General features: G+C 42.7%; 1 protein-coding gene across 2 annotated transcripts; it reads right to left on the bottom strand.

Moving 5' to 3' along the window:
- Positions 1–2,710: 2,710 nt before the first annotated feature.
- Positions 2,711–13,613, bottom strand: Snx12 (sorting nexin 12). Of its 2 annotated transcripts, none has more exons than XM_085684811.2 (4): positions 13,362–13,613; positions 6,356–6,451; positions 5,041–5,165; positions 2,711–4,522 (listed from the first exon to the last, which is right to left on the bottom strand). In XM_085684811.2, the coding sequence occupies exons 1-4, from the start codon at positions 13,512–13,514 to the stop codon at positions 4,420–4,422; spliced, it is 477 nt and encodes a 158-aa protein (XP_085540937.1). In that variant the 5' UTR covers positions 13,515–13,613; the 3' UTR covers positions 2,711–4,419. The 2 variants fall into 2 exon arrangements, with proteins under 2 accessions (XP_085540937.1, XP_048273760.1); XM_048417803.3 differs by having other exon boundaries at positions 13,350–13,610.
- Positions 13,614–14,204: the final 591 nt, after the last annotated feature.

Below are 14,204 nucleotides of genomic sequence, written 5' to 3'. Positions count from 1 at the left end.
GGGCGCCTTTAATTCTAGCATTCAGGGGGCAGAGGCAGGCGGATCTCTGAGTTCGAGGCCAGCCTGGTCTACAAGAGCTAGTTCCAGGACAGGTTACAAAGCTACAGAGAAATCCTGTCTCGGAAAAAAAAAAAAATCCTTTTGTGATATTAATAATTATTCCTTTGTTTTATATAAAAATGAGGTTTTTTTTAAAAAAAAAGAAGCACAGACACACATATAGGGAAGTAGGAAAGAAAAATCTAAAAATAAAATTAAGACAATTTGTTGTATAAGCAACACAAAAAAGGAAAAGATGAATGATGAGTGGTGGGTGCTCAGAAGGGGAGAAGCAAAGAATCACATATTAAATTATCCATGAGTTATATTTTAAAAGAACTTTGAAGTTGGTCATGATGACTTAACTCCTGCATCTCCAGCATTCAGAAGGCTGAGGCACGAGGATCACCCAAGAGTTTGAGCCTAGCCTAAGTAAATAGTGAGTTCTTGGTCATCCTGAGATACAAAGTGAGACTCGGTCTAAAAAAATAAAAAATAAATTTAAAAACAAGTCAGGTGTGGTAGCACAAGCCTGTAACACCAACATTTGAGAATGGAATCAGAAGTTCAGGAGCTACTCAGCTACATAGCTAGTTCAAGGCCAGCCTCAACTACTTGACCCATCTCAAAAAAAAACCTTAATTACTAGGACTGTATAATCAGAGTAACAACCACTTAACCTTTAGGCTATAATTAAAGTACTACTCAATTTTAGACTCCCTGCTTAGGCACAAGTGAAGACTGAAGAAATTTCAGAATTATAAAGATAAAAGGGTTAAAAAAACAAGTGAAGGAAAATTAAAATGGTTATTGTGCCTAAGAGAATACCAGGAGTGACTCAACAGTCCACAAGGACATGAAGAAATATCCATTTCAGTGAGCAGCTGGTCTGAATTTCCACAGCAGGTGATTCTGTTTAAATTATTACATCAAGTATTTCAACACAGAAGTGTCTCACCTAGGATACATAGCATACAACATCCTGTGAAGCCTGTTGTTGTTCACCTCTCCCACCTTTACTAGCTCAACTTCTCATCTCCAATAGGTCAAAGGGTGGGTAAGGCATCTTTGGAATGTTAAGATGTAGGCTTCTTTCAGGTCTAGCTATGTGTAAGATTTGTTCTCTCCTAGAACCCAATATAAAGTTGAATCTTTCTGAGCTGTGAAAAAAAGGGATTCATTAGTAGTAAACACTCATTAGATGGGTAAGAGGACTTGGATTTAAGGTTCATAGAGGACCTAGTGACTGAGTTTAAAATGGCCAATTTTCCTCCAAAAATGGAAAATAGAACTTGTTGAAAATTGAAATTAATAATAAAAGAAAATCATCCATAAAGGGCTATCACCCGGAAGGTAGAGACAGGAGGATCACAAGTTCCAGACTAGCATGGGCTACAAAGTGAAACCTTGTCTCAGGTAAGAGAATAAGTGGGGAAAGGGGATAATTAATTAGATATGGTAAACTTCTTTCATATTTATCTCTCATTTTTGTCTTATATAGAGAACTCTTGAATCCTGAAGTCTGTGAAGAAACAGAATGTTTCTTACTTGTACTTTGACTACCCTACCCTACACCCACCTAGCTGACTACTATCTACCTAAAATATTGTTAGTACTTTATTTTATAGCTGCTTTTTCTAGTTATTCTCCAGTTCACTCGGTAATACTGCTGCCTATGAAGGTTGTATCTCTTGATCACCCCTTTCCTTTGTCTCACAGAAATACCTATTCTTCCTATTCCCTCAGATATATTTTAGTCATCTCATTCGCTAATGATCAAAAATTTCTTAACTTCTTTAATTCAGCTGGCTCTTCTATTTAAAACCATATTATCACTCTTGAGTCTCTGTAATGTCCTCATCTTTTGAACACATCATTTTCTATACCATTGTTTCATTTTCAAGTAAATTAAAAGTAGCTTTTCTAGGAGGACGAGGTCCCATATTGACCAGGTTGGTCTCAAATTCACCATGTAATGAAGGCTGACTGTGAACTGATCCTCCTGCCTCCACCTCTCACATGCTGGGATTACAAACATGTACTATTATATCCAGCTCTAAAACTACCTTTACCACATGCCAAGATTCCTACCTCCCTCATTCCAACCTTCCTGGAACCCATTCTCTACAAGACCATATTAGTCAGATGAAAACATAGACCCATCAGAAGTTCTCAGGATTTCACCCACCTTTCTGCCTGCATCAAATCTGTTTGAAAAACAACACAATGAAGCAACATTAAATGAGGTAAAAAGACAATGAAAGACGCTATTTGTTGGTGATATGTGGGTGCACCAGAGGATGGGTCTATATGTATGTTTATAACACATTACTATGCATATATAAACACACGTAATGTAAATACATTCAACTCAAATTAGCAAAACTCCACAAATGTAAAAATCAAATCTGCTAAATCTGACCTAAACCACAGGTATTATATGGCTACTTCCTGGAAGGAGATGTATTATCTATGTAACAAAGTCAGTTGTAAGTAACAAGAAACCATAGTCTACTACAAGCAGATTCTGCTTTTCTGTAATGTAATATAAATGCAAAGTTTACTCATCACTTCAGAACAATGGCCATGTTGCATGACTTCTACACAATACCCAGCATGCGCTCAACACTGGGAAATAGTAAATTTACAACTTAAGGAGGAAAACGGAGGCTTGCTTCACAGTGGTTTAATATGAACAGAGTTGAATATGACATTGTCTGACAGAAGAATGAACAGCTTGCTGAATAAAAGCCCCGAGTCAGGATATATACACAGCAGAAATGGGGCCTCAGAGTCTCAGCACTTGTGTACAATGAAAGAAGAAATGTTTAAAAAAATATCTGTAACAGAGGATACAAATCAAAAGGCAGCAAGGACACGGACACTTGTGAGGTGGGAAAGGGGCTGCTCAGCCCCCAGCACAGGCGCAGCAGCTAGAGAGCTATCTCAAGGATCTTCAACAATGAGATGGGCTCCAAGACCCATGTCAAAATCTAATCCTGATCTCTCTGACCAGGATCACATCAGAATCAGCAATTCTTTCCCCCCAAGGACTTACACAGAAAACACAAATTATTCCACAATAGGGAGTCTAACCCGAGTCCCCACTTTCACCTAGTACCAGAGTTAACTTGCTCTCATCCCACCATTTGGACAGACAGCAGGTCCCAGAAAACAAACCACCACCTTCCAAACAATAGCCTAGGAGAGCTGCCAGCAAGAAGCTGCTTCAGCCTCTAAGATTGGGGAACTCTCTATCTAGCTGCTAGCTCTATTTCCATTTCTAGGAACAACACTCGAGTTCCATGGGAAACAAGTGCAGGCAGTTCAATAACCCTGTGACCAAGCCGGGGAAGGCAGCAGACAACTCTTGCCTCTGAGCCCCATTTGATAGCTCAAAGTGCTTAGGAGAAACCAGAAACTGTGGTGTGTGTGCTTCTGACCTTGGAACAGCACTAAATGACATGGGAAAAGGAGGAATGGAAGGAGGAAAGTGATGTTGCTCTTCCTTACTACTACATAGAGAAACCTAGAACAAGACCCCCTCCGCCATTCAGGAAGTCACCTGGCAGTGGTTAAGTTGCTCTTATTCCTCAAAACCCACAAAGCTAACCCATAAATTCACAAGGGTTGAGGAGGGAGAACTGCTGGCCCATACTGACTCATTAGCTAGTGAGCAAAATGTAGACAGTCAGAGTAGGGAGCCATAAAGGGCTAGGGGCTAGGCAATAGGAGCAGCCTACTACCCTATGGCTTTCTTGACTTTGCAGTAACCATGATGATGGGCCCATAATACCCATACACCCTGCTCAAACTTTAAGAGGATTACTGCCATGAAAAACAACAAGGGAAAAAAAAACAACCAAAAAAATTGCTGAGAAAACCGGGAACAGGCCTAGAAAAACAAGAAGTTTGGGTCTCTACTACCCTCCCCCCCACAAAGGAAAATTGTCATGCAGGTAGGAAAAGCAGAGATTCTCCCTGTTCAGTGTTCCTTGTGAAACCTAAGAATAAGAAAAAGCCCCTAGACTTGCAGCATCAGTAATATATCCCAGTGCCTCACCAGCACAAACCCCCCACCCCCCAAGGTTAGCCTTCTGACATGGGTAAAATGCCCAAAAATTGCCTTCCACTCCAATCCCTCCCCCACCCCAACCCCAAGCAAAGAGCATCTGCCTGTGGTTTCCCACCTCTCTTCAGAGAAGAGATACTAGCAGAGTGCCCACATGGTTTAGTCTGGTACCAAGGGGCACAATGCAAGACAGTCTATCAGGCCAGGGGATGGGCAGCCAACTTCAGATCAAAAAGAGAGAGAGGCTTAGTGTAAAAACCAATGTCATTTCAGCAGGTAAAGTTGAGGGCAAGTGGTGAGAGGGGCTCCTACTGGCGCACCTTCCCAGGGACGTAGTTCCTATCAATTGCCTCCTCCTGCAGGAACATGTGTAGACAGCGTTCATTCTGAGCCAGTGGGTGCCCAGCAATTCTATAAAGAGACCAAAATGGTTATCAGTAGTTTCTGGGATCAGAAAGAATTGGCAGGGTAATGTGAAGAGAGGACAAAGGGCATGGTCAGTCCTTAGGTTTGAGACTAGAGGACAGCAGTGAAGTATGACCTAAAAACCTTAATATTGTAGAAGGGAAAGGGACCAGAAGGACAGTGTAGGGAAATTCTAGTTAAAAGGGTTAACATGCGTTACACTCTCAGGCCTTGACATACAAGATCAGAGTTTTACTATCCAGTTTGCTCACTACATCATATTACCTATTACAAAAAGACAAAGAAAAAATATAGAAAGATCATAATGGGCTGGGAGTATAATGGCTTAGAGGTGCTTGCCTAGCATACACAAGGCCCTGAAATCAATCACCAGCAAAAAGGGAAAGAGGACAGTATGGAACAAAGAAGGAAGGGGGAGGGGAGAAAAGTGGACAGGGAAGAGAGGGGAGAAAGATTTCATGATAACAAACACAGTAAATAGAGCAGCCAGGAAATTGACTTACTTGTTAATAAACTGTTCAAGGCCCTGCCTCCTTTCTTCAATGAAAGATTCCTCAAAGATCCCTTCATCTCCTCGGAAAGGAAGCTGCCGCTTCAAGGCTTTCCCAGGCAGTGGTGGTACTACAATCTGCAGTCAAATAGCAGCCCAGTTGAAGAGGCCAAGAAAGAAAAAAGCAAATGAGATGGTAAAGGGCTCGCTCTCTCTCTCTCTCTCTCTCTCTCTCTCTCTCTCTCTCTCTCTCTCTCCCTCCCTCCCTCCCTCCCTCCCTCCTTCTCTGTCCCTTTTTCTCTGTCTCCCTCCCTTTCTTTGAGATCCATGGCTGCAAGGTGGCCTCAAATGGTAGCCAACGATGACCTTGAACTTCTGATCCTCCTGGCTTCACCTGCCAGGGAAACTGTGTATCTCAATTCTTTTGGGCCTGGGATCCACCATGCCTAGGTTTAGCTAAGGCCTTAGAACAGTAAGGATGGCTCATATGGATCAACTTGATTTCTGTAAGACAGATTTACCATCTCAAAAGAAAGGAAATAAACTTCAAGCACTCTTTACTTTCCTCAACAATCCAGGACCATCCAAGCATTTAGCTAAGCTTTTCTTGACATGTTTTTGCACTTATAGAAGTTTATTAACTTTACAAGCTACAAAACAAAACAATAGTTAAAAACTATTGTTTACGGAGCTGAAGAGATGGTTAAAAACTATTGTTTATGGGGCTGAAGAGATGGCTCATCAGGTAAGAACACTGGCTACACAAGCATGAGGACACGAATATGGACTCCAGGACCCAAACCAAAAAGTCCAGTTGGGCAGGGGGAGAGGGGTGGAGAGTAGAGACAGGAGGATCACTGGAGATTGCCGGCCAATCTCCAGTGAGAAATCCTGTCCAAAATGTGTGAAGCAGGACACACAATTTACTCCTCCGGCCTCTATGTACTATGTGTGCCCTTACACCATATACAACACACACACTTTTAAAGATAATACAGTCATCCAAGCAGTGATGGTGCAGGCCTTTAATCCCAGCATTTGGGAGACAGATGGATCTCTGCGTTCAAGGCTAGCCTGGTTTACAGAGCTAGCTCCAGGACAGCCAGGGCTACAAAAAGAAACAGTACTGAAAACAACAAGAAAAAAAACCAACAACAAACTCTGCCCTAAACCTCTAAGTTTCAAAAGAACCAATATATTGGGATTGCATCTATAAGAATGTGTTCACCCTTCCTACCTACTTCAAGACTTTATGAGCTGTGATCTTATACCCTCTGAGCCTATACAGATTGCCTACTCCAATGGTTCTAATTAGGGATGAGCTATACCTTACTATCTCGCTCCAGCTCATTTTTCAGCCACTCAAAGTCACTGTAGCGTCGCCGTACACATGATTCTTTCAGCTTGAAGATGGGTAGGTTTGTCTACAGGGAAGAAAGAATGAATGAAGAGAAGCTAGGTGTTGTGGCATGCACTTTTAACACTCAAGAGGCTGAGACAGGAGGATCAGCAGTTTGAGGTAAACCTAGGCCACATAGGTAATGCCAAATCAGCCTAGGCAACATGGTGAGACACTATTGCAAAAATATAAACCAACCAAACTGAAAACAGGCAATAAGTTCTATGCAACCAACCTGTGGGGCCCACCTGTCAGAACCACTAAACCACTGAATGTCTCAATGAAGAAACAGTTCCTCTGGGACTGACGATATAACTCAGTGGTAGATCACTTACCTATTCCATATGAGCACCAGGGTTTGACTCTCAGCATCACAAAAAAAGAAAAGTTAATCCTATGGACAGTATACCTGAAATTTTTCCAAAACATCACAAGGTATACATTAACCCTTACCATACCCAATCTTACCACAGTTGGGGATCAGAAGTCCCTTGCTGGGGCTGAAGGGTATATATAGCTCAGTGGTAGGAGCACTTGACTAGCATGTTCAAGGCTCTTGGTTCCACCCCATAAATACACACATAAAATTCTTTGCTACTTAAAATTTGTCTTACAGAGAAGACTTACAGTCATGTTCTAATGTACATTATATTGGTAAATCATGTGTTGTCTTAGAGTGTCCTCTAAGGCCCCTGTCTGGAGATGTGCTTCCCTTCCTATCTCTGTGATATGGAGGGAAATCTTTGGGAACAACTAGAAGGTAAAGCATTTCCAACAGATGTTTACTATCCTATGTTATAAAAATATCTGCAGTGGGAATGAGAAACTTAAGCCCAGTCATGGGAAGCTCAGTCATGGAGAGAAAGCTCAATCAGGAACTCCCTGACTGCCTAACTTCCCTGGATAGTTTCTGCTGGACCTTAAGGGTGCCTGATTTGATGATGCTATTTGTTGGTTTTTGTTGCTATTTGCCCTACTTGGAAGCCTCACCTGAGGTGACTACTGTCTGAGACTTTCTGTTTGCGGAACTCCAGCTGGCTGTCTTAAAGGTGCTTCCCCAGTCAATTTCTGCTGGTTGAGTACCTGACTTGATAATATTTTGCTGTCTATCTCTTGCTATTTATTCTTTTACTCTGACTTGCCACACAATTAAACTCACTCATTCAAAATCAAAAGTATGGCTATTTCAGATCATTCTCTAGACTTCCAAGGCATGCTTCCCTCTGCTTTCCTATCCCAATCTTTCCTATAATTCCTACCTCAATTCTCACTTCATTCAGAAAAATTTTCCTGATAATACCAGCTGGGTATATTGTGGTCTACCTCCTCCCTGTTACACTTTACTTGAGACCCTGTCTGTAGCATAGGCTGGCTTCAAACTCCCTACATCTCCAAGGATAACCTTGAACTTCTGTCTTCCTGCCTCCTCATGAAATTACAGGTGTGTACTACCATACCCAGTTCATGCAGTGCTGGGCATCAAACCCAGGACTATATACATGCTAGGCAAATACATACCAACTGAAACACACCCACATCCCCATTTGTAAGGGTTTTGTTATGCAGCAGAGGATGACCTTGAACTTCTGATCCTACCATCTCTACAGTTTATAAAGTGTCACATTACTAGGTTTTCTTCACACTGTTTTATGTCCTGTATGTTGTCTACATGACTAAGTGATGATCTTAAGATCAACCACATGAACCGGGCGGTGGTAGTGCATGCCTTTAATCCTAGCACTCGGGAGGTAGAGACAGGTGGAACTCTGCATTAGAGGCCAGCCTGGTCTACAGAGCAAATTCCAGAACAAGCTCCAAAGCTACAGAGAAATCCTATCTCGAAAAACAAGAAAAACAAAACAAAACAAAAATTAAGAAGAGATCAACCACATGACTGTGCATGGTGGTGTATCCCTTTAATCCCAACACTCGGGAGGCAAAGGCAGGAAGATCTCTATGAGTTTGAGAACAAGCCACTACAGAGAGTTCTAGACTTGCCAATATGACACAGTGAGACACTGTCTCAAAAAAAAAATCAACACATGACTTTTGCTTCTCCCAAAATGTAAGTTAGCAATACTCAATAGAATCAATAGAAACTAGAAATTTAACTAGAAAGTTACCTACCCTTTTACCTAAAAAATACAGAATGAACAGCCTCCATATAAGTTAGCTTTCTGTAGCTTCCTCATTCCTACATTTTAGTCACTGAGAAGACTCCTCAGGCTCTAGTGGTGAGGAATTTACAACACATTAAAAGACCAACTCTTCACTCCTGTCTATAAGTTCTAAATGAAAATGGTCAAATACATATATTAATCTAGACCATATTTCTTGCCAGGCAATTCAGAACAATGGGTGGGTAATAAAAGGAACCATCTCTCTTTTCTCAATACAACCGCTTCTTGATAAGAAAGGAGCATCTTAGCCTGGCAGTGATGGTACACGCCTTTAATCCCAGCACTCGGGAAGCAGAGGCGGGGGGATCTCTGTGAGTTCGAGGCCAGCCTGGTCTACAAGAGCTAGTTCCAGGACAGGCTCCAAAGCTACAGTGAAACCCTGTCTCGAAAAACCAAAAAAAAAAAAAAAAACCAAAAAAAGGAGCATCTGGTAGAGCGTCACATGGTCCTTACTACATTATTTTTTACAGTCCACAAATCCTGAAGTCACCTCCCCAGCCAATAACTGGCCAGCTGACATTAGCTCTAACTCTACCCAAAATCTTCAAGATTCAAGAAATATCAATAGGTTCACATGGAGTCTGCTATACATAACATTTTGTCATCTAAACAATTCTTAAAAAAATAAACAAAATGAGAGAGAGTCAGCTTTCTTTAGAGTGTGGCCTCTAGGTATGCCCACAATGCTCCCTCCAGTGGATGGCCCTGTACCCAGAAGTATATGGTCAACACAATGGTTTGCTTTGGTTTTTAAAGGCAACTCAAAGTTAGAGAGAGAGGGAGGTAAAGATGGATCAGGAAGGAATTAGGAGGGGAGTAGGGGTAAACAATGTCAAAATGTATTGGACAAAGAAGAAAACTATTTTTAAAAAGGAAGAAACAAGGGAAAGGGTGGAGCAGAAGGAGGGGAGGGAGTGGGAATGGGGAAAGCTATGTAAAATGAGAAAAGATTGTACTAAAAAAATTCTTAATAAAAAAAAATCAAAAAATGTTTTTATTTAAATATTTTTTTAAAAAAGGAAGAAACAAGTAACCTAACAGGATGGCAAAGAAATGGAATGCAAGCACTTGCTAAGTGGAAATAGGAAGGTCAGTAGTTCAAAGTCGTCATCTTCAGCTACACATCGAGTTTTAGGCCAGCCTAGGCTACATGAAACTCAGAAAACAACAACAAAACAAAAGAATAAATACAAAACTGGAGGCTGATGAGATAACTGGGCAAGTAAAAGTGCTTGCATCCAAATCTGACACCCCAAGTTCCAGCTCTAGGACCTATATGGTAGGAGAAAACCAAGTCCTGCAAGTTGTCCTCTGACATGTGCTGCAACCCTTCCTCTGAACACAAAATAAATACATACAGATGTAATTTGAAAAATTTAAAGGGGCCAGGCAGTGGTGAGGTGTGCCTTTAATCCCAGCACTCAGGAGGCACAGGCAGGCGGATCTCTGTGAGTTCAAGACCAGCCTGGTCTACAGAGTGAGTTTCAGGACAGGCTCCAAAGCTAAAAAGAGAAATCCTGTCTCAGAAATTCAAAAAAATTAAGGGGTTTGAAAGATGGTTCAGTGTTTAAGATCACTTGTTCTTCCAGAGGACACGGATTCAATTCTCAGCACCCATGTGGTGGCTCACAGCTGTCTGTAACTCCAGTTCCAGAATGCACATGATACATAGATATATGTTTAAGTAAAACACTCATACACATAAAATAAATAATTTTTTAAAGTTTTTAATTTTAAAAACTGTCATTTTATGGGCTTTGTTTAACTAAAAACAAAAAACCTATTCTTTCCTTACCCCCAAAGGATGATGAAAATACTGTCCTTCCATCTCAACACCTAGCCTTCTACAGCTTCTACATAGTTTAGTGCCTGGGCTGCAAACTACGAATCATATGAGGAAGCAGGAATTGTATAATATAGGATATTGAGGGTTTGGGGGTTCTGTTCAACACAAAATACAGTGAAAGGAGAGGAAAAAACACAAAAATCAAGCCCACAATGACACATCCATATGAGCCAGGTGCAGTGGCGCACACCTTTAACCCCAGCACTTGGGAGGAAGAGGCAGGCAAATCTCTTGAGTTTGAGGCCAGCCTGATCTACAAAGTGCGTTCCAGGACAGTCAGGGCAACACAGAGAAACCCTGTCTCAGGAGAAAAAAGAAACATCCATATACATATGTATGTATGTATAAGAATGTGAGGACCACCATAGCACCTCTCCAGACTCCTCAGGCAGGCAGGATCCATTCCTGAATAAAATTAAAGAGAATAGTTTCATCAATATTTATTATACAGAACTAAAGGTGTAGGTCAATGGAAGAGTGTGTCCTCGGCATGCATGAGGCCTGAATTAAATCCCTGGCACCAGAAAAATAAATACAAATGACTTTATAGATTTTTCCAAAAACCAGAGTTCAATACAAGAGTGGAAGCCTCAAATCAACTGAAACTCACAGAATGAAGAAGCACCACATTATACAACTAGAACTGTGGAAGGCACTGATGAAAAAGCTCTAGGTACACTTTGCATACTAAGTTTTGCAACTAAGCCTTAACAAAGTAGTGCAAAGAACATGGACTTTGGAGTTAGAGACTTGGTTTCAAATCCCAGCCCCTATCTGACACTTGGGAAAATTACTTAAACGACATGTTTCCGAATTTCTACTTTTTAAAATGTATACAGAGACTAAAGCATACCCACGTGTAGCCAGGCAGTGGTGGCGCACGCCTTTAATCCCAGCACTCAGGAGGTAGAGACAGGTGGATCTCTGTGAGTTAGAGACCAGCCTGGTCTACAGAGCGAGTGCCAGAACAGGCTCCATAGCTACACAGAGAAACCCTGTGTTGAGAAACAAAAAACTATCCAGGTGTCACAACATACAACTTTAATTACAGCATTAGGGAGGCAGAGGCAGGCAGATCTCTGAGTTGGAGGCCAACCTGGTCTACAGAATGAGTTTCAGGACAGCTAGGGCTATTACACAGAGAAACCCTGTTTCAAAATTTAAAAAAAAAACTTAAAAAAAAGAAAAAGAGCCTGGCGGTGATGGCGCACACCTTTAATCCCAGCACTCGGGAGGCAGAGGCAGGTGGATCTCCATGAGTTCGAGGCCAGCTTGGTCTAGAAGAGCTAGTTCCAGGTCAGGTTCCAAAGCTACAGAGAAACCCTGTATCAAAAAACCAGAAAAAAAAGGAAACTAAAGCCTGGTTTATGCCTGACCCATTGTAGGGACTAGATGGATGGTCTCTGTTGTTATCAGAATACCTAAAGTAGAGAACGATTTCCTCACTATTCCTTAAGGCTCTCATGCATTTAGACAAAGTCTCCAAAACCCTAAAAGCAGTCTTTTTACTGACTGAGCAAGTTAAACTTAAGTTCCCTGAGTAATTAAGCCTTCCTCCATTAACACTTCTCTTTTAGCATAGTTTAAAGAATGTAAATCCCATGCTTCTCCAAAGAGATCATTTCAAATAGTCTCATCTCCATAAGACAAGGGCTCTCATGCTGTTATCACTGCCCTGAGTTTGGAGAGGACCACTTATTCCTAAGAATGTCAAGCACAGGTAAAACATTCTCATTCAATTCTTCTAAAAAATGAGAGCACCATATGCCTCTTGGCTCTTCAATGGTATTCAAGAGGGATGCTCTTCACAAAGACTATCCTGGATCTCTAAACTGAGAAGAAAACACAAAGAAAATTTTTAAAAAATGGTTCTCAATTTTTTTAGCCTGTTCCACTTCAACTGGGAAAAAAGTACTTGTGAACCATGTACTTTATCTGCACGTTCCATCCTTGCACTATGGACTAAGCACTGTGGACTAAGAGAATAAAGTCCCCTAGGGTGCAAACTGGAAAAAGCCATTCCTAGAGCCATTCTGAAATGCCATGTATTAAAGTAAATACAGACCAGGGACAGAAAAGGCAAATAGCCTTTTACGAAAAAAAAAAATCCCAAGTGAGAGCCAATAAAAACTGAAGTAAACATTCTGGATACTTCAAATCTAAAGGATCAGGAGAGGATGGGAGCAGCAACTGACAATCCACCAATCCCAGTGCAGGGCCGGGCTTCGCTTAAGACACAGCATTGTGGTACCTAAGAAACTTAAACATAAAGCATTTCTCTCTTTCAGATGTAAATCTTAGAAAAGTCAACAAAGCATTCTCTCTCCTCGGGGTGCCTTTCTACTTCTGCTCTCTCTCACAAGCCCACTGTCTCCCTTTCCAGTCTTGTTTCCTCGAACTAAAAGGTTTGCTTAACTTCATCATCCCAGAGAGATCTCATTAGAAAGAAGCCCAGCCTGCCCCCCTCCGCTTTCAGAATGACTTCCATAACCTAGTTTAGTTATGGGACTCAGCGACACATCGCCTTGGCTTTCCATCCCCCCCCCCTCCGCGAGCCTTCTTCCACCCTCCCCTTTCGTCCTTCTGTCAATCATGATTCCAATCTACTTGAATTCCTCACTAATCTTTGTCCATCCTCCACACCCTGTCCAGCCATGCTCCACTTCTGCCCCGTGAGTACTTGTTTTCCTTCACCGACCCCCCCCCCCCGCCCCAAGTCCCCTCTGGAGTTTTCTGTACCCCCAGGCCACAACTGAGTCTGCAGCCCTCTTTCCAAACCTTTCATGCCCTAACCCTCACATGACCCCCTCCAAGCTTGCCCGCCGTTAGTCGTCCCCCATACCCCCTCCCCTGCCGCGTCGTCCTCCCTCAGCTGTCTCCCTCACCCCGTGACTCACCCGCATGCGAACCTCATAGGTGGTGAAGCGCGCGCGGCCCACGCCCACCGTCTGTGGATTAAAGATGTCTATCTCCAGGAAGTTACTTGGCGGCCCGTAAGCATCGGTCAGGTCCTGAGGCTTCGAATTAAGGCGCCGAGTGTCAGCCACGGCCGTGTCCGACATCTTTCCGAAGAAGAGACCGGTACCGGCGAAGGGGGGTGGGGGACAGAGGCCTGAGGCAAGAGCGCGCACGGCCCCTCCCGCTTGCAAAATAATCAGCCAACCCACAGAAGGCGGCGACGCGCACGCGCGCACGCATGCGCGCACGCACGCACCGCCCGAGTCTCGGGCCCGTCGCCCTGAGTAGCCGCCATGCTGACTAGGGTTTGTACTTTATGGTGAAAGCGTCATTCAGACTTCCGGGTGGGACTGGCAGCTGCCCCGGAACCTGCATCTCTAACACTCCCTGTCCAATACTTGGAGAAGCACCACATGCAGACTCCGCCAATATGTGTTCCTCAATCCCAGAAATTGTCTCATCCCGCGCATCATTCAGCAGTGGGCACTGCCCCGCGAGCTGTTATCCTAAAGTGATAGGCTGAAACCCCAGGTCCTGAATAAGTACGGATTTTCCATGAAAAAAGGTGGGGTTCCAACAACAGTACCAAAAACTAGAATGCAGCCCCACTGCTTGTGCCACTGATAGTTTCAGTTCAAGCTACACACGGTTCAGCATTCGGCAAGCAATACATTATGGTGCCAGGGAAGCAACAAACTCGAATTGGGTAAACAGTAATGATTTCATGTTCTTGCTTTTCAGGAATAGTGGGTGTATCTTCATTCTCCACATGTTGCTACCTAACAACTAATTCA

This window comes from Myodes glareolus, chromosome X (assembly GCF_982192425.1).
Source record: "Myodes glareolus chromosome X, mMyoGla1.1, whole genome shotgun sequence".
Lineage (NCBI taxonomy): Eukaryota > Metazoa > Chordata > Mammalia > Rodentia > Cricetidae > Myodes > Myodes glareolus.
Note: the sequence above shows the minus strand (reverse complement) of the source record. Positions and strands in the feature narration are given on the sequence as shown.